General features: G+C 50.9%; 1 protein-coding gene across 5 annotated transcripts in view; it reads left to right on the top strand.

Annotated features, from left to right (window-relative positions):
• Positions 1–26839, top strand: part of WDR25 (WD repeat domain 25) — a 131560-nt gene that overhangs the window by 78997 nt on the left and 25724 nt on the right. For all 5 annotated transcript variants that reach the window (XM_074365035.1, XM_074365036.1, XM_074365037.1 and 2 more), the window contains exons 3-4: positions 329–476; positions 12452–12582. In XM_074365035.1, the coding sequence (XP_074221136.1) occupies positions 329–476; positions 12452–12582 (279 nt within the window). The remainder of the gene's footprint in view (positions 1–328; positions 477–12451; positions 12583–26839) is intronic.

The following is a 26839-nucleotide window of genomic DNA, read 5'->3' as shown; positions in this document are numbered from 1 at the left end:
GCACGGGCGAGACTGGGCTAGAACCATGGACAGAGCAGGACTTCCTGGTGGTGAGCAGGTGCGAAGCGGTGTGGAGGGCTGGGGGGGTCAGCGGCCGAGCTCAGGACACGCTGTCTTCTTGTGGGCCCTGGACCCCAGAAAAAATTATGGGAAAGTCTCCCCCTCGACTCGCCAGTCCCAAGCCCTTACATTTCTACAAGGAAACTTGTAGCATCTAGATATTATCTTGATGGTAAAATATTGGGAATCTAGTTCCACCGTGGGACTGAGCTGAGCCCCCTAGATCAGGGCCCTGTTCACGACGTCTGGCACTGTGTTTGCCTCATAGGTGTGGAACGCCGTGGACTCTGGGAGCTGCTTGCAGACCTACTCCCTGCATGGTGAGGCCGTGCGCGCTGCCCGGTGGTCCCCCTGCGGCCAGCGCATCCTCAGCGGTGGTTTCGACTTTGCCGTGCACCTCACAGACCTTGAAACAGGTATGTGTCTCTCTGTCTTGTTACCTCGAGACCCCCTCCTCAGAGCTCACAGTCGAGTTAACTTTCTCACTGGGGAAGCTTCTCTGGGGCGGGTCCACAACCACGAGCTGCAGGCGGTTTCAGGGCAGGGGAGATGGGATCAGGGAAGGCTCACGCTGGGCGAGTGTGTTTCCAGGCTGTTTGCCTGGAACCAAGAGTCTCCACAGAGGGTACGCAGTGGGCCTCTGCCAACCCGCCCGGAGGACAGAGCCCCAAGGTTGTCTCAGCCCCAAGCTGTGGGGCTGGATAAACAGGTGGCTTTTTAATCAACTTCTGACATGCAATCTGTACTGAAATAGATTTAGCTTTATCACAGTGTCCTTTGGTTGGAATCGGTTTAGAATTCCTGTCAATTCATTATCCCTGAAAGGCTGTAAGGAATAATTCCAGCTCATAAGGAAAGTCTGCAAACGAGTTCTGCTTTCATGCCCACACTGAAAAGGCATTTGGGTGAGATGGATTCACGCTGGCTAAATCCTGAGGGGGCTCTTGACAAGCAGGGCGAGGAGAGAGCAGTCAGTGGAAGGAACTTTGCATTACTGAGTGTTCCTCTGCAACAGGCTGCATTAGCACGGATCCAGCCGCAGCCCCTGAGTGGGGTCCTGTCTGTGGCTCTCGGGGGAGGACAGAGCTGGAGAGTGCGGGGCTGTGGCTCAGCCTCGCCCCTGACCCCCAGGCCAGCTGCTCCCAGTGCCCCAGTGCTCCTCCTGGGTCACTTTTTTGCTGGGTGCCACTGCCAGGGTCAGGACAGGGAGGCGAGTCCACGCCTGTCCCTGGGGCAGCCCCTGCCCTCCTGGCCAAGTAGTGGTGGTGCTGGGGTCTGTGCCTCTCCTGGGGCCCAACAAGCAGGGGATAAGGACTCTGGGGTCCGACCGCCTAGCTCCTCCCTGCAGCTCGGAGGAGTTGCAGGGAGGGAATGCAGCGGGAGCTTGGGGTAACTGTGGAGTTTGTTTCTCACCTCAAGTGCCCTCCTCTTCTCTGGACTGCTGAGGGGCGGCCTTACAGCTCCTCTGACTGAGCCCTGCGTGCTGTCAGTAGTGGTGGTGACAAGGCTGATGGTCCTGTCAGCCCAGGCTCTACAGATGACTTGTCAACCCTGCCGGTATTATTCTCCCCATTTCACAGATCAGGAGACTGAGGCTCAACTACGTTGCTCAGGGCCTCCCAGTGGTGCAAGGCAGGCGGGGATTTGGAGCCATGCATGTGCAGCTGCAAATCCCATGCCCTTTCCACAAGGCTGAGTGTACTGTGTTTTTCTTTGCAACAAAGTGCTTCCCTAACTGTGGTCTTTCTGAGTCCCATGGGCCAAGAGGGAGCCAAGACTCAGGGATTTTGGTGCCATTTGGTGATGGTGATGATTGGGTGGGTGATGACAGCAGCAGGTACTGTCACCAAGCACCTACTGTGTGTAAGGCCTTCTTCTGCAGCCTTATGTACGGCATCTCATTGAGACCCTGCCCACCCCTCGAGACTGGTGCCCCCAGAATTCTCTTGTCACACACTGGCCCAGAGGCACAACCAGGAAGCGGCAGAGCCAGGATGCACAGCCTGCTGCCTGAGCCTTACACTTTGTTGCCTGTGTGTCCAATTAGCGGTGCTCAGTATTGGGGACACAGCAGTGAACAAGTCCCAGGATCCACCCTGGAGAATCTCACAACTGCTGGGGAGACAGAAGTGCAGAGGGAGTGCCAGGTTACCATGATGGAGTGAGATACAGGAACTGCAAAGAACATCTGGCCTGGAAGATCAAGGAAGACTTCCTGGAGGAAGTGGAACCCACGCTAAGACAGGAATTAGGAGGACAGAGAATCAGGGTGGAGGGGACATGGTTGAGGGGGAGGGAAATGGGTCCTCAGCAGACAGAAGAATGAGGACAGAGTTGTTGCAGGAACATGAACCATGTGGTGTGTGTGGAGGTATGGGAGGCAAGGAGCTGGGGGGGGGCGGTGAGCCTGCAGATGCAGGAGTGGGAGCCTGGGCTTCATGCCATACTGGCCTGTGGGGTGCACACTCCCCAGGCACTGCTCCCCACTCCAGAGTCACTGAGTGCCCACGGGCGCCTGCACTGCCTGCCCGAGTGGAAAAGGGCTGCTTTTCACGTGCTGGTGGTGCTGTTGGGTTAATCGAATACAAGTTCACTTGATGACATTAATGGATTCCGAGTGGCCCTCTGTCATGATCTGTCTTCTCAATCAACGGATATTAAACAGACACTGCCATTGTGTGTGTGGCGGGGTGGGGGTTCTGACATTTTCAGACATTCAGAGTCCTCTTGCCTGACAAGTTGGGGACTGCCACAGCAGGTGGCAGTAGGGGGCTGTTTCTGAGTTTGGAGCACCAGAGGCAGAGCTTGATTTGCACTCTGGGCAGGTCTCCCTGGTAGCTGGTCGGGAGTGCCCCGAGGCCGTGCCGGGAGCTTCAGGAGGGAGTGAGGCAGCCTTGCCCAGTTGGAGGTAGAACTTCACTGTGGGGATGTGATCTGGAGCGGTCTCTTCCAGCCATGCTGTGTTGGGTAGGATGGGGAAGGAGTGGTCCTGCCCTCCAGGCTTTGCCATCCTCTGGGCAGGGTGAGGGAGGTCTCCTCCTCTGCATTGCTCTGCTGTGAATGGGGCTCCCCGCCTGGTCCGCCTATTGAAGGCCCACTTTCATTTATTCCGCAGTTACTTACTGAGCATCTACTGTGTTTGGGACCTGGTGCTGGGGCTGCAGTGGCGAGCGTGCTGGATAGGGTGGGGTAGGATCAAGGGGTTTGGCCTTGCCCCTGGGGAAGCCCTCCAGCTCCTGGACAGGGCCTCTCCAGCTGAGGGGGTTGTTGGCTTCTGTATTCATCCCCCCGGCTAGTGCGGGAGCTCCTTGAGGATGGGGGCCTGTCCTGTGGCCTCTGTGCCTCTGTCACCTGGCTGGGGCCGGCTCAGAGCAGCTGCTCAGCATATGTGTGGATGAACCAGAGCAGGAGCCAGAGCAGAAGCCGGCCCTTGCTGGGCAGGGATGAGTTCATGGGGGGCCGCTGGGGTGGGGGTGGGAGGCCCCACACGTGTCTCACACCCTATCCCTGCACCCCACCTCCTGCCCCAGTGATGCTGGGTGCCCTCTGGGTGCAGCCCCTGTGGCTCTTGGCCTGATTTGACTTCTCTCGTCCTTTCTTGTCACCGAGTCTGATCTCGCTTTTCACTTGATCTGCCTCTTGCCGCCCTTGGTGATTTGGCTTTTTCATTTCAATCTAATTAGAACTCTGTGCCAGGAGAAGGCAGCGCAGGGCGTTCTCACTGCTGCGCTCTGGGAATTAGTCACTCGGTGCCCATTGTCGTTAATGGGAGTTTGGCGCCAAGGCCATTTATCCTGGTGTCCTCAATCAATACACTTAAAAATCTGTGGATTCTGAAACTTCAATACCCGGCCTGAAATATGGAGGCCGGCGACATTGTATCTCGTTAATTTATAGTTCTGCCAGGCGTTGGCTTGTAGGGCAGCCATGAATCAACACTTAAATAAAATCTGCTCACAGATTAATTATTTTTGGTGCTCTCGTTTCAGTCTGTAATCTTCCTAACAAAATGTCTCTGGTGCATTAGACTGAGGTGGCCTCGGGGAACGCTGGTCGGCTCCGCCAGGGCCGAGTGTCACCTGCTCTCTGCGTCAGCTGTCCTGCACGCTGCGTCAGCCATTCTCCTCAGAACCCCGAAGAGCTTAAGCCTGTTCCGTTCTAAGTGCTGCTGGCTCCCTGCAGATTCCAGCCCCCCAGGCAGTCACCCCGGCCTGGAGCCCCCAGGGCCCTGGGGGGACAGGGCATCCTGTCCTCCTTCCTGTGCACCGTCAGCTCTGCTGGTGTGTGTCCAGCCCATCTGGGACACCCAGGCAGTGCCACCTGGTCTCAGGTCCTGGAGGCTGGAGGCAGCACAGTGCAATAGGAGGAACATGGATGGGGTGCAAATGTGGCTCTTCCACCTGCCCAAGCTGGATGTCCTTGGGAAGGTTCCTTCACCTCCGTTTCCATGTCTGTGAAATGGGTAACGGTGCTGAGGGGACCAGCTGAGATAGTGTATGCAGAGGTGCTTTGCTGAATGCCCAGTGCGTGGCAGGCACTCAGCAAAGGTTGCCCTTCCCTTCCTCTGTCTCTGTCCCACGAGGCCCCTCAGAAGGTAGGAAGAGCATCCAGAGGGCCCCAGCTGCTGGGCCATTTCCCCATGTGGGCAGCTTTGGTGGCTCGTTTCCCGAAGGCCCCAAAGATCCCCTGAGCCGGCTTATTAGTGTGGCTCTTGGTCCCAGGTGTGGGTGGATCTGGGGGCAGACTGAGAGGAAGACTGCCTTCCAAGATTCTCCCAGCTTCTTCTCCATCTTTCCTGTCTCTGTGACAACACGGCCTGGAGACGGGGAGCAGCCTCCTTCTGTGGTGGGTCTGCATGTGCTCTTCATCTGGGGCGGGTGTCCTCTTCACTCAGACCCCACTGCCAGCAGCCTGGCTGTCTCCAGCCCCTGCCTGGTTCCTCCTGCTCAGGGGTCCCTGCACCCTACAGCGGGGCTCATGGTGTGTGGACATGACTGGCCACCTGGGGTTGGACCCGGAAGTGATCATTTCTCTTGTTTTCCCAGAAGTGTTGTCTGGTGCCTCCCTAGATTTTGCATCTTGATAACTTGGCTGGGCGCTCACGGTGGGCAGACCTTGGACTGTGTAGCCCTGGTCCCCAGCACACTGCCCAGCCTGTAACAAGCTGAAGTGAAAAAACAGACGTTAGACCCTTTGCTGACTACATGTTTGGCCTCCACACTAGCCAGTAAGGGGAGCGTTTTCATCCCCGTTTCACTGACCCAGAAAGTGAGGCCTGGAGTGTTTGGTGGCTTGTGAGAGGCCACACAGTCAGCAGCAGCTCCAGCCTGTGTGACTGGCAGAGGCTTCGGCTGTTGAAGTGCAGGTGTGGGTGCCCTCCCCGCATCTGGGTTTGGGCCGTGGGCAGACGGTTGGCTTAAGCCAACTCCAGGGGAACCTGTTTGGCTCTCGCCCGGGCAGCTGGCTCACCACCTGGAGAGGATAACCCGGGGCCCCTGGGAGGAAGGTGCGCCCAGACAGATCTTGGCTGATCCCCCTGATCAAGTGACTGGCTGAAGGATGCTCCTTGGGCTATCGGCAGCCACTGCTCCAGCCGGAGAAATGTTTGCCCTGACGATGTTAGAACACTCGGCATAGGAAGGGTGAGAAGCGTCCGAATTAAAAGCTTGGAGAGGAGTGTCAAGGGCTCGCGTGGCTTTGGAGAGGCAGCTGCAGGAGGGGCTGAGCCTTAGGGTGGTGCCGCCCCTGCGACGGGCCCTGGGGGAGATGCCGGCAAGAGGGGCCTGGGCTTCTCCGTCCTTCGGCTTTTGAGCCCCGTAACTGTTTCCCAGCACATCTCGCGGGACCTGGTGAGGTGTCCTTCATGAGCCCGTGGAGACCAGAAAGGCGAGCGCTGGCTGGGACAGGGGTCTCCTGCTGGTGGGCACATTTTGTATAATTGCTTCTTTGGTCCTAGGGCTTTTGCCACTAAATCCGGACGTAGAGGTGGTGAGGAGCTCCGGGCCCCAGTGAGCTCTGAGCTGATGGTGGTCGTGGGCGGCTGCCCCTCCAGTGCCCTCTTGCCCGGTCCGCCTTTCCACGGCTGCAAGCGTGAACCCGCAGACTCCTGTGCCTCTTCCCGGTCGTGTACAGAAAAGGGTCCCACTCTCCTCAGCTTGCTCCTTCACTGGAGCCCCTTTCCTGGCCCTCTTTTCAACATGGCTGTTCTCAAGGCCTTGCCCTCTTCATCCTGGGCACCCGCCCTGCTCCCGCCCACACCTTCTCTTTCACTCTGAGGAGTGTTTCTCTCCAGTCTCAACCTTGTTTTCTCTCCCTCTCTCCACCCAGCTTTGGGGTGGGATGCTGACCCTGGTTATGGGTCTTAAATCAGATATCACCCCACGTGAGCACAGCCCACTGCCAGCCCTGTTATCCCCACCTTGGGAAGGACCTAAGAAGTCCTTCCAGGCCTTCACAAGTGTCTGTCTTGTCATCTGCTTCTGCCTAAGCCCTTGTGCCAGCCTGTGGGTCAGTCAAAGCTGTGTTTTAATCCGCGGCACACTTCCATGCATCACCGTTATTGCACAGTGGTGATGCGTTGTCTCCGTGTGTGTTTAACTGCAGTCGCCCTGCAGTTTGGCTTCCTTGGTAGGTCAGACGGCCTCTGCTGACTGAGCCCAGAGTCTGACCACCATCACAGCATGTCCATTGTCCCGGTGGTGACCTCTGGGTCCCAGAAAACCAACTAAAGTTACACCGTTGGGACATACCCTGTTTGTGAGTCGAGAACTCTTTTTTTTTTTAATTTTGGAAAATTCAGTCCTTCCCAGTTAATTAAAAGCCATGTCCAAACCTAATAGAAAAGAAATGGGTGCAGCAACTCCGTCACTGCTGTGGCCGCTGTGCTGCTGTCTGCCCTCTGTCTGGGGCTTCCTGTCGCACGTGCGTTATTCCCACTTCTCACAGCCATCTCTGAAGGCAGCTTTGGTTCTCTTGATTTCACATACTGGGAGCGCACGGGTCTGAGAGGACTACCGTCTCATCCAGAGGCCGGTAGCTTACTCAGGGGGAGCAGGCAGATGTGGGCCGTCCTGACTCTCCCCTGGACCTCCCCAGGACTCTGCCCAGAGTGCCAAGATGGCCCTTGCTTCTGATTCACAGAGTTTGATTTGGAAGTGAGGAAGCGCCTCTTCTCGTTAACTTGGAGTCAGGATGGTTAAATTGACAGCTGGCTGCATGCTTCCCAGAGGATGAGTGTAGCAATATTGATTTTAGCGAAATGAGTCATATGCCGCCTGCCTGGGAACACAGGCTCAGTCACCGCCAGTCGACAGCAGCAGCTCTCCCTTGTCAGCGTCTCCCCTGCACGCTCGTGAGCCTGTGATGTGCATGAAGAGCTGAGGAAGGAAAGGTCACGAAGAGCTTGTGGGCGGCTGAGGTGGGGTGCAGAGTGCTGGGCTCCGGGTCACACGGGTCCAGCCTCTGTCCCAGCACAACCGACTCACGTGGCCCTGGACCCGTCCCCACCTCTCCGAGCTTCCATTGCCCGCACTGTGAAGCGAGTTAGTTATCCCTCCCACACAGGGTTGGGGTGTGACACATGCAAGCCCCAGGCAGGCCTGGAGGTGATGGGTGCCGTCTCCCTGAAGAGGAGGGTGTGAACTTCCCTTCTCTTTCTTAGGGACCCAAACTTGGGTTTCACCTGACCTGGTTCAAATGCCTATTACATGCCAGGACCTGGGCTGGGGGCTAGACATCCTGAGGGGCAGAGGAGCCCCGTGTGGCGATAGGGTCCCCGAGGGTAGGCATTAGGGTGGACAGACAGCGTTGCCTGGCCACGTGGGTGGTCACCAGGGGGGGGGGCTCATGTCTCCACCCGGGGGAGGGCCTACTCTGAGGAGGAGCCTGGCCAGCGGGACCAGCAGCCGCGTCGGAGCCGTGTGGTGATGGCAGGTTGGCAGTAATACTGGTGTCAGGAGGACATGAGTCTCTGCTTTCTGTTTTACACATGTTTTTGCTTTAATGGTGATTTATGGTTTATTTGTATTGTTATTGATTCAAGGAGGAAAAGAAGTGATTTTTACTAACTCCAGGAGGGTCTGAACAGGTCTTATGCTGGCTGAGTTCATTATAACAAGATCAATAAAGTCGGTGTTAGTGGATTAAATATTTTAAAACTCAACTTCTTATAAGCAGTGTACAGTGAATAAGTAGAATTTTCTATAATAAACATGTAAACACGCCAGACAGTCTCAAGGTTAAAGGTTATATACAATGAACCATTGCACTTGAAGTAACATCGCCCAGGAGGGCATGTGATAAACAGACCACTCGCATTATGGGAAGTCACAGAATTGGCACAGATCCGACAGGAAAGGACCTTCACCTCCAGCGCGGCTGATGTGCGCCTCCAAGACAGTGTCTGTCCATAGCTCTTTAACAGACTGTAAAGGCCAGCCCAGGGCATTGTATTGACGGAGCCCCACAGCCAAAACTCCACGTCATTCATCTCTCAAGTTTCCTGCTGTTAAAAACTCACCATCCTTTGGTTTTTGCTTTCATTTTAACTAAGGGTGAATTCAATAATTTGAGGTTTAATTTTTTTCAAACTGTGAGAGTTCCCTTTTGTTGTTTGCTGTTTGCCAGGCTGTCTAGAACGCTTTCTGTACCACAGTGCTTATGACTCCACTTCCCCCCCACCCCCCTGGACAACCTTACATTTATGAGTGTGTGGGACACAGCAGTGAATGGACCTGCCCGAGGCCCCTCCACTGAAGTCAGAGCTGGGGTGGGACCCGGCTGCCATATCGCCTCCCACTCGGAACGTGTTGCTGGGCATCGGTGGCTGGGGTCCAGCCCTCCCCCTTGAGCAGAACTCCCCCTGTGTTTTTTCCTGTTAGGTATCCGTATGCTTATTAAAAACTGAAAAATCTTTTCATTTTGGAACCTTTCAACAAAGAAATACAGTAAATGCCTAGTTATTATAAGTAAAAGTAGAAAAAAGATATAAATTATAGCTTGTCTTCTAACTGGAAAATTTTAGTGCTTAAAAGACATAGATTTTCTCTCTGTCTCTTTAGGGGATTGAGGATGAATAACAGTCAGAAATACATTTTTTTCAGCAAAAATTTCAGTCATTATCTTTTAGCAACTGAACTCTCACTTTTACTCTCATCTTTTTTTCCTACTGTTGGCAAAGACTGTACCGCTGCACTTTTGAAAAAAAAACATGTCTAATTCCCTGCCTTTTCTGAAATAAGCATATGGTTATATGCTATGGTCCAAGAAACAGGGAGAATTTTTTTCTCTAGGCAGATAGAGTTTGTTTTCCCTTTTGGACTTGAGGACTGGTGGTGAATTCCAAATGAGCACGAAGCCGGCATTGGGCGCAGTTGTTTCTGTCGGGAGGTGAGACTCTTGGCCCGCCAGGCCTTCCTGCGGTGTGGGGGCATCGCTGCTCCGTTTCCACCCAGAGGACGTGATGATAGTCCAGGCCCTCCGCCCCCACGTGGCTCCCCCAGCCCCTGGGCGGGAGCAGTCTCCTGAGGCCAGTGGTGCCAGCTCGATGCCCGTCCCCAGGTGCATACAGGGACTGCTCGAGTCCTGGCACGGACAGGCCCTCCCTGCTCTACCCTCCCTGGGAGCGGGGTTTGCTAACTGGGCCGTCACGTGGATTCTGACCACCAACCTTAGCAGAAAAGGCCAAGAGGAGTTTGGGTTCCAGACAAGTTTCAGGAAAGGACGAGAAGAGGAAGAATGAGGACCACCAGGTTTCCAGTTAGATTAACGCCTCGGGAAGCCATGTTCTTGTTTGCTTGACAGGGCTGCCTGTCTGTTGACCTGATGTGGGGGCACAGTACCCAGACCACTGCCGGTCTGCTCAGCCCCTTGATGCCTTTTTGGGAGAATTCTTTGATTATTAGGAAAATGGTCTTATGACAGCAGCATTAGTATACTTTAAGAAGTTTAATACCGCCAGAACAAGTCATTTCATGTTGGTGAATCAGCTCTCCCCACCTCTACCTGTATCAGTCCTCCTTTAACGCTCTTGTGATCCAGCAACGGTGTCAGGCATTGTGTGTCCTGCCACAGAGTGCTCCTTACAGTTCCAGTTCTAAGTGGCTTTTCAGTACCCCACCTGGCGGGGAACCTGGCGGGGAACAGTCAGTGCTGGGGCCCAACTGGCCAGCTCTTGCCAGCACTGTGATGAATTGGGATGACCATGGAAATCTCTGTGTGCTGCATTTTGTAGCAAAATAGTGAAGGGGCTTGTTGAGCTTGAAGAGGCGTCGAGTCTTCATTTACAAAAAGTCAAGTGTTTCCAAAATTTTCTCTGATGATGAGTAACTGCCAATTGTAGGCCCCTAGAAAATATTAGGAAAAAATCAACACACTTAGTCATCCATCAAGGTAAAGGTGATGCTTTAACAAAGAACAGGAGAGGAACTTCTTTCCAAGAAACTTGGACTGTGGACAGTATATTTTGAAAACAGGTGTTTTTGATTGTTTATATCATTCTGTAATTTTCGTTGCCAGAAACAATGTGAATGTGTCACCTGTAAAAAACTCTAGTACCAGTACTGTTAACCTGGGAACAGTGTTGTTCTGATCTGCTTTAAAACCCTTTAAATGAAAATTTCAGTGGATTTTGAATTGGGTTGTTAAAAATATGAGAAAGCAGTAATACCCTCTGATTGGTTGCAGGAGCCATCACTTGACATCAGGGGAAGCGGAGCTTTATTAGCAAAATGTTCACAAAAGCCTTGCATCAGTGGTAGATGGAAGTGGGAGACGTCTCCCAGGGCGCCAGCAGTAAACAGTTTCCAGCCGGGTCCACGTGTCTCTGGAAGGAAGCTTTGTTGGCTCTGGCAGACTTCAGTGAATAAACTGAAACTGTCACTGGGCTGCTTTCAAACCACTGAGTCACAAGAAGGTCCCTACATTGAAAAAAGAAGGAAGTATATTCAGTCCTGTTGCTCTCACTAAAAATATTGTAACTCATTTGATTTAATGATTTCAAAGAGGTTTGTTGATATTCTTAGTAAATGGCATATTAAAACATGTTTTAAAATATTGGTTATTTTATCCTTGTCTCACCCTTTAAAATGTTCTTCTTTTGGTAATTGTTTTAACGTTCATAATGTATTGGTTCAGGAGCATACTGTGTAACTTATAAATAAACGTGTGTATTGGTGATACTTGCCTAAGGGCTTCTCATGGCTGGGGTGTGCTGTCGGACAAGTTTGGAGACCAAGGATCTAGGCAGGTTAGATTTATCAAGGCTTCTGCTGGAACTCTCAGGAGCCCTGATCGATGACTTCCATTTCCTTACCTGCTGAGTTGATGGAGCACTTGCCTAAGTGCATCCTGAACACAAAGCAGGGCAGCCTTCCGGACGCGCTTTCTGAGCAGAAGGACCGAATGCGCCTCCTGGGCTCCCATAAAGGAGATGATGCTTGAGATCTTGCCACCGCATCAGTCCCCTGCTTCCTGTGTCCCCAACTGCCCACTGCCTGCGTCCAGCGGTGGAGCTGCTGAGAGCCAGAGGCAGTCCAGGTTGTCCCTCGTGGGCTGTGGCACTGGGGAGAGAAGGAATGCTAGCTTTGAAGACCAACAGACCTGGGCTCAGCGCAAAAGTTCCCTTCCCCATGTGCCCCGAGTCTGACCTGTTCTAAATGATCGGTGCTTCTGACGTTTTTATGGCTTACCTCTAAGAGATCTCAGTGATAAAGAAGACATTTTCAACAGCAGAAGTACATGTGTGCACACAGACATTTGCACAATGTGTGTGAATGCTTGACGGCAGTGTCATGGCAGGTGTGTAAAAGGCGGTCCACACCGCCCCCTAAGCTGTGCTTGAGCCACTGTGATGCCACACTCTCATTTGTCACCCAGAGTATGGTACCGCCCCACCTGCCACGCTCTGTAGCAAGCTGTTCATGGGCATGATTGTAAGATGCTCAGCCTAAAAAGAATCACTTAGGAGCATCCTGCTTTTTGGTTTTTAGACTCCAGGTAAGCAATCTACTGTATTAATTGTGTAGCTTTGGAAATGCTATTTCACCTCCCTGAGCCTTGGTTTTTCCAGCTGTGTAGTGGGTTTAGGGTGGTTGTGTGTTTTAAATGAGCTGATGTGCGTAATGTTTACAGCGCAGCTGAAGGGCGGTATTCATGGGTTCAGCCATCGCGTTTATCTCTGGGGGTGGGGATTCAGCTAATCAAAGGTCGAGTGGCCAGGGAGTAAGGGCAAACGCTGCTGTTGTTGTGTTTCCAGAAAGTCTCCACTGGCCATCCCGGTCCCCGGGGGGCTGCGCTTTCCAAGGGCTCCACACCAGATGGCATCTTCGTTTTAAGATATTTAGTTTTGTGATCTGAGTCTTTTCTAACTCTTCCTTCTCTTTTTGTGTCATAGGAACCCAGCTATTCAGTGGTCAAAGTGACTTCAGAGTCACTACCTTGAAATTCCATCCGAGAGACCACAGTCTTTTTGTATGTGGAGGCTTCAGCTCTGAAATGAAAGCTTGGGATATAAGGACCAGCAAGGTAACACCCGTCTTCCTCACTTGGCCTTTCCAGGAGCGCTTGCCTCGACAATTTGAATGATTGGGGCAGGTCGGCATCTATATATAGGACCCTTGAGAGGGGATAATTGCCACTCAATATTTAATCAGTGTGAAGCATAATTTTTAGATATTTTGAAAGAACATTCTTGAGTTGTTAGACTGTTAAGAGCATCGGAGGTGCAGTTCTATACAGCATATTACTAAAAATATTTGAGTCCCTACTGTGTGCAAATGCTTCCAGGTGTTGTGAAGTGAACCAGCCTTGGGTTACTCAAGAGAATAGTGTGTGGATACAAATAAGTGGTGTGAAGTGCTGTGTGTGTGTGTGTGAGAGAGAGAGAGAGAGGGAGAGAGAGGAGGCAGGGAGGGGGGGTTCACATATCAGAGAGGGTGAGCTTTCAGCTCGGTGCAAGAAAGGCTTATTAGAGGAGACTGTGTGCTTTTTGGGGCTTAAAGGCTGATCACCGTCACTCCCGTAGGTAAGTGGTTTCCACTCCCGTCCTTCCCCACAGCCTGTCACCCCTGTTGCCTTTACCAGCTTATGAATGGCAACTTCATCCTCCTGGTTGTTCAGGCCAAAACCATCAGAATCATCCCTGTCTCTGCCCTTCCTAATCCCCCCAATGCCCACATCATCAGCAAATCCAGTTGTTAACTCTGGGTTAAGCTGCCGTTGTCTCTCGCTGGGATAATTGCAATAGTTTCCTGTCTGGTATCTTGTCTCCCCCAACACCCCTTACAGTTTTTTCTCAACACAGTAGCCAGAGTGGTCTGTTACAGTGTAAGAGGATGTGTCACTCTTCTGGTCAGCACCCTCCAGGCTCTGATCTTGTTCACAGTCAAAGCTGTGTCCCTACAATGACCCACAGGACCTCTGTGGTCTCCTCTCAGCCCCCTCTCTTCAGCATCAGCTCCACTAGCCTACTTGCCCTTCCTAGAACACACTAGCACATTCCTCCCTCGGGGCCTTTGCACTTGCTGCTCCTTCTGCCTGGAATGCTCTTCTCCCAGTTTTCTATGTAGAGGCGCTCCCTCCCTCCCTCCTTCAGGGTTCTGCTCAAATGCCACCTCTCCAGTGAGGCCTTCTCTGACGACGGTGCCGGCCACGCCTGGCATTTGCTAGTCCCTTTGCCACCTGATTTCTCTCCGTAGCATGTGTCATCACCCAGCATACTGTGGGTTTTATGTGTTTGTTTATTTGCCTGTCTCCCTCCCCTCAAACGTCAGCTTTTCCAGGGCAGGGCTTTTTGCCTGTTTTTGTTTGCTGCTGACTTCTAGCTCCTAGAACGGCGCCTGGCACATAGTAGGCACTCTGCAGATCTTGGCTGACTGAATGAGTGGATGGAGGAGGAGGGCAGTCGTGCAGAGCGTGCAAGTACAGGAGGTGGGACTCAAGATGCGTGGGGGGCCAGTGACCTGCTCGACATGGCTGAGTGTGGGCTCCAAGCAGTAGTTCAGGCCAGGCAGAGATGTGACTCTTCAATGCATCGAGTCTCAGTTTGGATCAGCAGTGGGGCGCCAGGAGGCTTGTCAGCAGGGATGCTGGGACCAGGGTTGTGGAGGGGCTCTGAGAGGGCAGTGAGGAAGAGCCACGGTCTGACTGCCTGTTGGTGCTCAGTGGCTGTTTTTAAGATCTGAGAAGCACTGTCCTGGTCTGAAGGAGGCTCACGACCACTCAAGTAGTTCATGATGAAGCCTGCGTTGATCTTGACTTTGAAAGAAGAGGATATGGAATATCAGAGAGTGTCCTCCTCCCTTTGGGACTCAGGGGAGTCAGTGACCCCGTGCTGAAGAGCTCTAGCCTGCTGCATCTGCAGTGTGTAGCCTCTACCTAAAGGCACCCCCTTCCAGGGCCACCTCCTGCCCTGTTGCCTTCACCAACTTATGAGTGGCAGCCCCACAGCAGGTCTGCACTGAGCAGAGGCTATTCCACGTGGCCAGGATGGGAGGAGGCTGGATGAGGACCCAATGCCAGATTAGAAAGTTGAGTTGGTGCTTCAGACCGGCAGCTGCAGGAAGGTGCTTTCCCAGCAGGATGTGTTGGAAGAGGCTGCTGGTGTTTTGAGGAGAATCTGAAAGCAGAGATGGTTTCCTTTAAAGAAGATAGGATGTTTTATCCGTAGGTATCTTGTTTAAAGTACTTCACAATTGGGAGAATTCACGTTGTTCTTTTAAAAAGAGACTACTTTTTAAACAAAAATATTTGGAAAAAAGAGAAAAGTTACCCATAAAGAAGTGGACATGTGGGCTTTTAAAAACACTAGAACGTGCATATTTGGGCTATAAATACATGATAAATGAGGGGGAACGTTGGAAAGTGCTGTTGGAATTGGGACCTCTTAGTCATGCTGTTTGGAGCAGGACCTCCTAATCACCCAGCCCCTGCTGACGGCCACGTCCCTTAGAGGTGCGCTGGCTATTTTTAGCCTCAGAGACCAAGCACGTAAGAAATTACTCATCAAGGACGCCATCTGATTTAAGACTTTGTTAAAAACACCGGATTTTCTCCTAGGGCAGACTCCAGCTGACGCGTTCTGAGAATGCCGGAGGGGAAGCGATTAGGAGCAGCTGCTGCTGTGACTGGCGTTGGCATGCTTGCCAGTCGCTCCCAGGCTAGTAATGTGGGTAAAGGGTTCTGTGCAGTGTTTGTTTTTGCTTCCCCTTTATCAACAATCTGGCTGCCTGTACCCCCTCGCCAGGTCACAGGACTAGTTCCATTTGTATGGGCCAGACTCAGGGGACAACTCTCTTCCCTGCTTCAAGTATGTTTCCTCTCACAGGTGTTGCCCAGGTGCCTCCTGTGGACCCAGCAGGAGGACCAGCGAGGAAAAAAAAAGCACAGGCTCCCACCTGAGGTGGCTCTTTGTCCTCCTGCTGGGCTCCCGCTGGGTGCGTGGCTCTGTCCCAGGTGCTGAACTCCCCAGCCTCCCTGGCGGTTGTGTGAACATCTTCGGGCTGAGCAGCTTGGCTTTTTCTGACTGCTTTCAGAGGCAGCAGTGGCCATGGCAAGTAGAAGCAGGAGGGACTCGGACTTTAGCTTAAAATCAAGACAGATTTCTTCTTTTAAAAACAACAAGGACTGTATTAGTATAAAAGTAACATGTGATCTTATGAAAAAATTAGAAAATAGAAGGAAATAGAAAGGGTAGTCAAGCCAGCCAAAGGTAAACATTAGTAACATTTAAAAATTTTTGTTGTTCTTTCCCCCTGTGTTTTTTTAAACATTGGTCCTATTTTTATACACAGTCTTGTGTTTTGCTTTTCTCATAGGATTGTAAGGGTTTTCCTTGTAATCACAAATTCCTGTAGCATTGTCAGTACATCCCTTTGATGCAGCACGGTTGGCTGAGTTGCTCCTTGCTGTATCCTTGGGACTCAGAGCCGTGTCTGTCACAGCCGGCACTCGATAAATATGGATTGAATGAGTCAATTTCAAGTGGTTTAGCTTATTAAACCATTTCCCCAGGTTGGACGTTTAGGACATTTCCTTTTATTTTGTTTTGTTTGCCATTTAAAGTTAATAGATATGAGGATAGAGACCAGGAGTCGGCAAGCTGTAGCTTGGGGCTAAATCTGGCTTGCTGCCTCTTTTGTAAATAAAGCTTTATCGGAACACAGTTCCAGTCATTCATTTGTGTATCTTCTACAGCTGCTTTCACCCTGCAGTAGTAGAGCTGAGTAGTTGTACCAGAGACCACATGGCTTGCAAAGCCAAAATTATTGACAACCAGCCCTGCTGGGGAGAGATCTGGCTGTGACGTCTGTCACGCTCTGGCTTGTCGGGACCCATCCTCCTGGTCTGGCTGTCAGGGTGGGTGCCCCTGTCCTCACCCTATTATGGCACCCTTGAGGAAACCGAGCACTCAGGGAATGTCTTTTCTAGAGAACTGTTCTTCAGTCAGGGGTGAATGAGTTATTTTTCTCTCTCATTATCTCCAGACAAAGCAGCTACTTTATTTGCATTCCACCGTAAAACACATGTTTGTCATCTAGTGTTTTCCATATTTGGGTTTTATTTTCTGAAGCCTGGCACTCAGAACTCAAATTGCTGGCTTTAAGTGAGTCAGCATTTTGAAGATAAGGAGTAAGATTTCCAACAATGGAGCTAAGGCAGGCTGGGCTAGAGAGCCCACCACTGGAGCAGGACTGTGGGGCCAGACAGCCTCTCACTGTGTCTAAGGAGGAGTTGGAACAGAGAATTTTAAAGCTGCTTTCCAGTCGTACACTTTCATGATTCCTTCAGCTTAGCCACATGATGAATGTTGGGACTCTGGACCTCTCTGGTCCAGCCCAGTTCATTACAGCAAATGGGCTATTTGGCTCCCTTTTCTTCTTTCCTCAGCCTATCTCTTTCTGCTCGGGTTTGGTGATTCGAGTACATCCCTCATCACCACGAAGTGCCTGACTTCATTTCCAACAGGTCAGCAGGATGTGTTCTGCATGAGCCGCTGAGCCTGCTTCCTTGAGCTGGCTCAGTGCTGCCAGGCCAGAATTTTCTGACTCTTCTTCCTCCCGATAGCCTGCTTGAACGTGGGTATGGTCTGGAACCCAAGACGTCTGCCGTCTGACCTTCATGTTACTGCAGGGGTCTAAGCCCCTCCAGGCCGCCAGTGCTTCCGGCCTGGGCTACGTACACCTGGGCTTGCGTCCTTTCTCTACCACTTGCATAGCTGGATGATTTTAGGCAGGTGATCTTAGCCTGAAGCCTTTCTCAGTCAGGGTTTCCCGACTGGCACAGTAAAGGGGCAGGACGAAGTCATCTCTAAAACAGGGCTTCCCAACTCACCTGTATGTAGGAGAGCACCTGGGGCTCTTGTCAGGATGCAGACTGTTTCGTCAGGATGATGTCTTGGACAGCCTGGACTGCTATAATAAAACGCCACAGATAGAGCTCTTTCTCATAACTCTGGAGGCTGGAAGTTCGAGATCGGAGGGCCACTCTGGCTGGGTTCTAGTGAGGGCTCTCCTCCTGGCTTGTAGACAGCGGCCTTCTTGCTGCATCCTCACATGATGGAGAGAGAGAGTGAGCTCTGGTCTCTTCATCCCCTTATAAGGCCACCACTCCCATTATGGGACCTCTGTCTTCATGACCTTAGCTAAACGTAACTACCTTGCAGAGGCCCTGTCTCCAGATACTGCCACATTGGGGATTAGGGCTTCAATGTATAGATTTTGGGGGGACACATTTAATCCATTGCAGATGAGATCCTGCATTTCAACAAGCTCTCAGGAGATGCAGAAGCAGATGGTCCGTGGACCACACTTTGAGAAGTCAGGGCCCATGTAGTGTCTGACAGTAGAGGTCCTGTGCTTCTCTCACGTTGAGTGCCCTTGGTCTTCGTCCTCAATTGACCTGGACCACCTGTGACTTATCTCAGTGATAACTAGACTGAGCCCCTTCATCTGACAGTGGGGCTAAGTCATGTCTTCATCCCAGCATCTCCCATGGGGCCTGGACCAGAGCAGGTGCTCAGAGGGTAACCTGGAGTGAGCTGCCCCTCCCATCATGATGCAGCCCTTCAGGGGCACCCACCTGCCCACTGCTCAGGAGCTGTGGCCACCCTGGGATCCCTGCAGAGGGAGTGGGTCCTCCAACAAATGGGAAATAAAGGCTGGCTGCAATTCAGCTGCAACTGGTCATTTCAGAGGCTGAGGACTCGGGAGATCCTGGGTCAGATGAGGCCCCAACACTGCAGTTCTCGGCCAAGTCTGAGCTCTCAAGCTCCCCAGTGTCTGGCTGAGGATGAAGTTACCAGCCTCACCCGTTTCCAGCCTCACAGGACCCTGCCTCTGGGCCCAGCGGGGAATGAGAGCTGTAGAGTTCCAGATTCCCAGGGCCCGCCAGCACTGTGGGAAAGGCTCCAAGGCAGTTACTTGGAAGTTGGCTTTAAGGTGACTGTGAGGTTTGAGACAAAAGTTAGGATAAGTAATAAATTTACTCCCTTGTATCATGAATCAAATTTGTAGAAAAACTCCTACAGAGGCTTAAAAATCATATTTGCAAGACTAAATTATGGAACCCCAGCCTCAGCAAATTACCTCTCAGCTGAGCAGGACTGAGCCCTGGACGTTGGAGCAGCCCTGGAATATCTGGGATATGTGGCTCCTGCAGCTGGGAGCCTTCCCGTGGGCTGGGCTGACACTGGGCAGACCCGGGCAGAATTAGCCTTCCGACACATAGCTCCACTCTGCTCCCAAGAAGGAGAGTCACAGGTGCACACAGGCCCCCGCTGGGCCTCTAAATCACCGGCCTCCACCCTCTCAAGGTCAGTCTCACAATAAGATCCACTCTGGCAGGCCAGCTCACTCTTGCTCTAGCGTTGGTTTGACCTGAGTCATCACTGCTCCATGGGTGTTCTACAGCTTGCTTGCTTTCTCTTTAAGTTTGTAAAGGGCCATCCTGAGGTCCAGATCTTGACTTAATTCCTTGCCTTCCTTTTGGAGCTTTGTCCCAGACCCTCTGCAGGTGTGTGTCCTGACATGCGTGTGACAGTGAGGGAAGCCTCTAACTTGCCCTTTCTCATCTCTGCTGCAGAGTCTGCCCTCTCCGAGGGCAGGAATTTGCTCATTTCCTGTAGTACTCCCAGCACGTAGCAAAGTGCCGGGTGGACAGGCTGGGACTGTTGCATAAATGACTAACAACCTTAATCAAGACCAATTAATAAAATCCCAGGTGATGGGTGCACCCAGTGGAAGCAGAAGCTGAACCACCATTCGATAGTGTGCTCACTTCCCGCCCTGCTGTGGGCACCGTGCCTGCAGTGGGGGTGAGGTAGCTGGTAGCACAGCCAGCGGTCGCTGACCTGGGCTCACTGACCTGGTGCAGTGGTCAGGACACCCGGGGCCTTTGAGAATACCGCTGCCCGGCCCCCACCCCTGTCTGCAGGTGGTCTCAGCGGTTTGAAAACTCTCCAGGTGATTCTGATGAATAGCCAGCTTTGCAAACCACAGGCCCGGGGGCCGTGGTTTGGGTGTGTAGGTGAGAATCCTGAGGGTGTTTTGCAGGGTTTCTGCTGGTGTGGGTGAGGGTGTCCCTGAAATCTCCGTTCCCGAGATGGTGGCTGTCTGGAAGACTCAGTGCCTTCGCCTCGTGGCACTCGGTGCCATCAGTTTTTGTGGCGTTGCAGGCAGGTTGCTTATTTGCCCTAATGAGGTTTTGATTACGCTCCATTTGTCTCTTTCATCGGCTTTATATTAAAAAGCCTTTTTATTTGGACTCTTTGTCCTTCTACATGCAGTTCCAAGTTTTGCCTCCAATCAAACTTTTCATGCAGATGAGAGTAGGAGACTAATGGAGGCAGATATGGGGCAAGATCACCGGTGCTGAGAGGAGCGACGTCATTGCTCCGTGCGACTGTGGGTGGGTTCTTGTCTTTTCTGGGCTCCTGTTGCCCCATCTATCAGGTGGCAGTGGGGCTAGGGTGCCTTCAGGTCCCTGCAGAGTATCTGCACTGACTCAAGGTGGCGGATACCGCATGGTCACCCTCTGCCAGGCTCTGTACTGGGCTCTCCCTGTGTATCATAGCTCATCTACAGTGACACAGCAATCCTGGCCTCTGTCACTCCGTTCCGCTGGTTCAGAAAGGTTCTAGCCGCTCTCACATGGCTGGCTGGTAGAGGGGTAAGACCTTAAACAGGGTGCCTTGACTCCCACGCCTCGTAGGTCCTCCCCGTCACAGGGTGAATGAAGCTTTAGCCATGGGTGTAGATAAAGCTTTGGTAGTGAGTGCTGTGCTTTTTGTTCTTGGGGAAGCTGGGCGGGGCAGCCCTTGAGCTTAGATTCTGTTCAACCCTGCAGCTTGCAGCTCGGTGTCTGGTGTCAGGGACCTGGCCCTGAGCGGGACAGTGGTGGGCCCTGCGGTCTCAGGCCCTGAAGTCACAACCCCACAGTGTAGACGAGAAAACCAGTCCCCAAAGGTCCAGCTTTCAGTGCAGGGGTGGGCAGCCACTGTGGGGGTGGGATCTGAACCCAGGTCTTATTCTAAATTCTCTCCCCACCCCCACTGCAGGAAGAGGACACAGTTCATTGACTGCGCCCCCACCAGACGCCAGGCTTTGTCCCAGGGCCCGGGCGGTAGTCCCTTAGACAGCCCCTGCCCTCTGGGGGCTCACAATCTCAGGAGGAACTGGGAACGTACATCTTTTTGACGTTTGGTGGTTCTCTCGGCCTCACTGGCTGCCTTCACAAGTGGCCAGGGGTCCCCATGTATCTCCTGGGTCGTCCAAAATCTTGGGCAAAGCTGGGGAGGGGGATTCCTGGAACTCAGAACCTCAGAGACCTGCCTCTTTGCCCAAATCCTCTCTTCACCTTCACTCCACAGCACTTTTCTTGGGGCAGCAAGGACTCTTGTCAAAAAACCTGACATGTGAGCTGCCACCTGGAGCTCAGTGTGTCACAATGGGAGAACCCTGGCACTCGGGAGGGCCAGTCCCCATTGGATCACTTGGGCTCTTAAAGATACAGGAGGGTATATCAGAAAATACAAGCTTTGTAAAAAAGCTTTGTAGAAAATACAAAGCAGACTCGGGACTTGTAATGACTATTATTACATAATGCTAATTTACATGTCCTTTATAGTTCATTTTGCCACTAAAATAAGCTGTGTTATATACACTGAACACCCTTTCTTGTGATTTTAAAAAAGTTAATATTTTTATGAAATGGATTCACAGTTTTTCTTGCTTGAAAACTTATTTTGATTTGCCTTAACTAATAGTATCCAAAAAATCATGGGTTTGATGCCCTAGTTTTTTTTTTTTTTGTCTTAATATACTTTATTTTAAAATATTCTGTTATTTATATATATATATATATATTTTAAATTGACGTATAGTCAGTTTACAATGTTGTGTCAATTTCTGGTATGCAGCATAATGCTTCAGTCATACATGAACACACATATATTCATTTTCATATTCTTTTTCATCATAAGTTACTACAAGATATTGAATATAGTTCCCTGTGCTGTACAGTATGAACTTGTTTATTTATTTTGTATATATTATAGTTAGTATATGCAAGTCTTGAACTAATTTATCCCTTCCCACGCCCTTGCCGCCCTGGTAACCATAGTTTGTTTTCTATGTCTGTGAGTCTGTTTCTGTTTTGTAAATCAGTTCATTTGTCTTTTTTTTCAGATTCCACATATGAGTGATATCATATGGTATTTTTCTTTCTCTTCCTGGCTTACTTCACTTAGAATAATGATCTCCAGATCCATCCATGTTGCTGCAAATGGCATTATTTTATTATTTTTTATAGCTGGGTAGTATTCCATTGCATAAATATACCACAACTTCTTTATCCAGTCCTCTGTCGATGGACATTTAGGTTGTTTCCATGTCTTGGCTGTTATAAATAGTGCTCTATGAATTAATACACTTTAAATACTTAAATCTCTTTTTTTTTGGTAATAGCTTTGTTGACATGCAATGCACTCATTTAAAGTACACAATTCATTCATTTTTAGTATATTTACAGAGTTATGCAACCATCAGCACAGTCAATTTGGTACATTTTCATCACCTCAAAAAGAAACCGTGTGCCCTTTAGTGGTCCCCCCCAACTCCCTGGTCCCCTACCCTCTACCCCTGGCCCCTGGCAACCGCTGGTCTACCTTTGATCTCTATAGATTTGCCTATTCTGGTCATTTTATGTAAACAGACTCATACAGTATGTCATTTAGCATAATGTTTTCAAAGTTCATCCCTGTTGTAGCGTGTGTCGTGACTTCATTCCTTTTCGTGGCCAGATAACATTCTGTTGTATGGATAGGCCACATTTGGTTTATCTGTTCATCAATTGATACACATTTGGGTTGTTTCCATTTTTTGGCTCTTGTGAATAATGCTGTTATAAACATTCCTTTATAAGTCTTTGTGTGGACATACGTTTTCATTTCTCTTGGGCTCCACCTCAGAAGTGAAATTGGTGAGTCATATGGTAGCTCTATGGGTAATCTTTTGAGAAAGTGCCAGACTGTTTCCCAAAGTGGTTGTGCCATTTTATGTTCCCACCAGCAGTGTGCGAGGGTTCTGGTTTCTCCATGTCCTCACCTTACTTGTTACCTGTCTCTTTGCTTATCCCCATCCCAGTGGGCGTGGAGCGGTGTCTCAATGTAGCTTCTTAAGGTTCCACATAGGACTGCTCAGGCTGCATGTTTCTCCATGAATGAACTTTGGTAGTTTATGTGCCTCAAAGAATCGGTTCCTTTCATCTGAGTTATCAAAATTCTATACGTAAACTTGTTCATAATCTTCCTTTCGTATCCTTCTTGATATCTTTAGGTCCTGTCTCCTCTTTCATTCCTAATATTGATACTTATATCTTCTTTTTTTCCTTAGTGTGGCTAGAGTATTGTCTTATTGATCATTTCAGTGAAACATTTGTTTTCTCCATTAATTTTTCTATTTTCAACTTTATTAATTTACACTCTTATTTTTATTTTCTTCTACTTGCTTTGGGTTTAATTCTTCTTTTCCTAATTTCTTAAGGCAGCAAGTTAGGTCACTGATTTGAAATCCTTTGTAGTCTAAGCATTTTAATGCTATACATTTCCCTCTAAATATGCATCCTACAAGTTTTGATGTGCAGTATTTAAATTTTCCTTCAGTTCAAAAAGTGTTTTCTAAATTTGTTTTTACTTCCTCTTTGGTTACGGAATATTTAGAATTGTTTTGTCCAGCTTCTGGATATGCAGGGATTTTTCCAGGTATCTTTCTGTTATTAATTCTTTTAGGCTCAGAAAACATACTTCGTATGATTTCAATACTTTTATGACCCAGAATATGGTCTGTTTTGTTGAATGTTCCATGTGCTCCTGGCAAGAGTGTGTATTTTGCTGTTGCGGCGTGGTGGGTTCTATCAGTGACAGTTTGGTCAAGTTAGTTGATGGTGTTCAGTTAGTTCTTCTAGATCCTTGCTGATTTTTTGTCTACTTGTTCTTTTGGTTATTGAGAGGGGAGTGTTGACGTCTCCAACTATAATGGTGCATGTGTGTATTTCTCTTTTCACTTCTGTCCTTTTTCACTTTGTGTATTTTGAAGTTGCCACCACAGCTCCCGTGGGGGCCGGCTTGCAGGTGAAAGCTGTTAGAGAAAATAAGAAAAAAAAAGAAGGAGAAGGAGAAGGAGAAAAGGAAACAGCAGTTTGCGCTTGTGGTGGTCACTGCCCTGGGTTTCACCCCCTCTCCCCAGTCTGTCTGCTTATGTTTACTTTGGGAATCCTCAGGAAGCTGCTTTTTATATTTTGTCCAGAGTTTTAGTTGTAATTAGTGGGGAGAGATGCTCTGGTGGGTCCCATGTGGCCATAAGTGGCCTTTTGAGTGTATTTTTCTCCTGGCGTTGAATTTCCCCTCTTCTGCTGGCTGGATGCCACCTGTCCTGTGAGTCTCCACTGCTGTCTCCTTCCCAAGCTCCACTGGATGGAGTGCCCCCCTCCCTCACTTAGTCTGGGTTGTAGCTGCCTGCAGATGTCATTTGCCCTCTGGAACATGAGCCAAGCTGGGGCTAGGGGACACGATGGTCTCATCCAACCCGGCATTGTATCCCCGGACCCCGGGCTCAATTGGTGTTTCTTGAATAAATGGTTGTACAAACCTCCATGAATCTGCAGTCTAAGTCTGCACAGGTTTTGTGCCTTGTAGAAAGTTTGTGCCATCCAAACTCATGCCCCGACAAGTAGATCCCTAGTTACAGGCCAGTGTTGACAGCTGTGCTGTTTTACAAAGCACGTGGTTGTGCTGTGTGCCCTGTCAGCTGGCGGCCACAGGCTTTCCCAGATACCCTGAGGGGAGACTGCCTGGTGCCTGTTCGCAGCTCTAGCAGGAAAGTGGAGGAAGGCGCTGAGAGGCAGCGGTGCGTGCATCCTGTGATGAGGCTGTGCCGAGTGGTCCATTCGTTAAGCTGTATTCAGGGAGGAGATGAAGGGTGGACTCCTCTCCTCCCCCTCTGCATGCCCTTTTTATATCAAGCAAATTTCTCAGTTTTTAATTATAGTCTTTCAGTTAAATTTTTTTAAAAAGAAGTTCTGATTATCTGGCTTCCCTCATTCATTTATTCACTGAACAGTCACCAAGCACCTGCCATGGGTAGGACATCTTTCTGGTTTGCGGGAATCAAGGAAGCTACAGGAAACACCTCATGACTGCCGTTGGCACCCTTATCTACTGAGTTGCTGGACCAAGCCGGAGACCTCGGTGGCAGCTTTAGGGTTACCCTCCCTCACCAGCCCCCAGTGGCTTTCCTCTTCTGGGGCCAACATGTGAGGTCGCACAGGTTGTCCAGTGCATACAGGCACCTGGCCGAGGGGTGGCTGGGGGCTGGAACCCAGCCGGTGCTTCACTGGCCAAGCCATGCCCCTGGCATGGGGTGACCTCCACCTGAAGGAGGGCCTTTTCCTGGTGTGAACCAGGGGTCCTGGTGGGCCAGCTGTGGCCCTGTCCCTTCCCCTTCTGTCTGCTACCCAGCCCGATGACATCCACTCCCTCTCCATTCCTACACCCTTCCCAGGTCTGCCCCTCGCCCTCTCTCCCCGGGTGTCAGCACTGCTTACTGCCCACCCCCTTTCGTCTTCCACACTGCAGCAAATGGCGTCTTTTGGAAACACAAATCTGAATGTGGTCCCCTTGAGCTCAGAGCTCTCCCAGCTCTGCACTGCCCATGAGGGCAGGTCCAGGCCTTCCTTCCTGGCGAGGACAGCTCCATGTGGCCCGCCGTGCCTCTCTCACCAGCTGTGGTTCTGAGCACCGAGCCTGCCCCAAGCCCTCCCTGCAGCCACCACCTCACAGGACTGGGGGACCTCACACCTTTCCATACTGTTTGACTTGTCTGCAGCCAGTGGGTTTTACTTTTAAGAATAAAAAAAAATCAGTAAATTATTTTCCAAAGAAGATAGAAGAAGAGGAGCTTGCAAAGGAGCAGCCAGAGATGTGGGGAGGAGAGCCGGGCCCAGGGCTGCGAGCTGATGGGGGGCGGGGAGCCACGGACTGGAGGTGTCAGCAGCATGCAGGGGTAGAGGCTAGAGGGTGTCAGAGACCTGGAGACAGTGTGTGCGTGACTTGAGAGCAGAAAGGGAGGCCGTTTCCAGACGTTCATTCTGATTACAAAAGTAATCTGTGCTCTTTGCAGGCTACTTGGCAAATGGAAAACTGTAATGAGGAAGATAACCCACTCAATTTCAACACAGCCAGAACTGCCATTGACAGTTGGGATTCTTTCTTCCAGTTTTTTAATGCATATATTTACATTTTAAAATAATTTCCCCCAATTTAATATATCATTAGTGTTTTTGTATGGTTAAAAAGTTTTGGGACGAAGTAATTTTTAATAATTACTATAATGTATTTAACCGATCCTCTATTATTGGGTATTTATCATATTTCCAGTATTTCCTTTACTACAACATGAAGGCAAACATCTCTGTGTGTAAATGCAGTCTTAGGTGCAGACTTGATCAAAGGGTACACGTGGCTTTAGGTTCTGGATTCCGCTGCCCACTTCTGTCCAGAAGGGATAGCCAGTTCACCCGAAGAATGGGGTTGCTGTGCTGTTTGCTGTGTTAGGTGAGGCATTTGCATGCTCACTGCCGTGCCTGGGAAGAGCTGATTCAGAGAGACGGGCTGCAGGGTGGGGAGAGGGTAGGGCGAGAGGGGCCGCCTGCCTGAGGCAGAGGGAGTGGGGCTGGGGACCAGCACAGCTGGACCAGGGGTCCTGCTTCCTTCCAGGGCCCCTGTCTTGGCCATGGACTAGGTCTCAGGGTGCGAAGTCCACTGTGCTCTGGTTTTACCTTCTCTCAGTCCTGGAGATCAGGCCTCCACCCTCCAGTGGGCAGCCCGTGTGGAGGGCACGCCTGAGGAACCAAGAATTCGAGACTGGAGTCAGGTGAGATGTGAGGACTGGAAATCAACAGTCAGTGGGGAGACAGGGGAGGGGCCGGTGTTCTCAGTGGGGAACAAGCATTGGGAAATGGGGTCCCCAGCAGGGGGTGGGAGTGGGTGATTCTGAGGGCAGGACCGGGATGAGCGGAGCCCCTGGGTCCAATTTCAGCATCACTGTCATTTCAGGGCTCTCAGCTGTTTGCCGGCTGCTGGGACTTTCAGCGGGAGTGTCAAGCACTCGGGTAGGGCCCAGCAGTGACATAAGGCAGGCACAGGGGTGCTCATCCCCAGGGAAGCAGGGAGGAGCAGCTGCCCAGAGTCCCCTGGCAGCAGGTGCCGGGCTCTGGCTCCGAGTCCATT

The sequence above is a fragment of the Camelus bactrianus genome, chromosome 6 (genome assembly GCF_048773025.1).
Source record: "Camelus bactrianus isolate YW-2024 breed Bactrian camel chromosome 6, ASM4877302v1, whole genome shotgun sequence".
NCBI classification, from domain to species: Eukaryota; Metazoa; Chordata; class Mammalia; order Artiodactyla; family Camelidae; genus Camelus; species Camelus bactrianus.
Note: the sequence above shows the minus strand (reverse complement) of the source record. Positions and strands in the feature narration are given on the sequence as shown.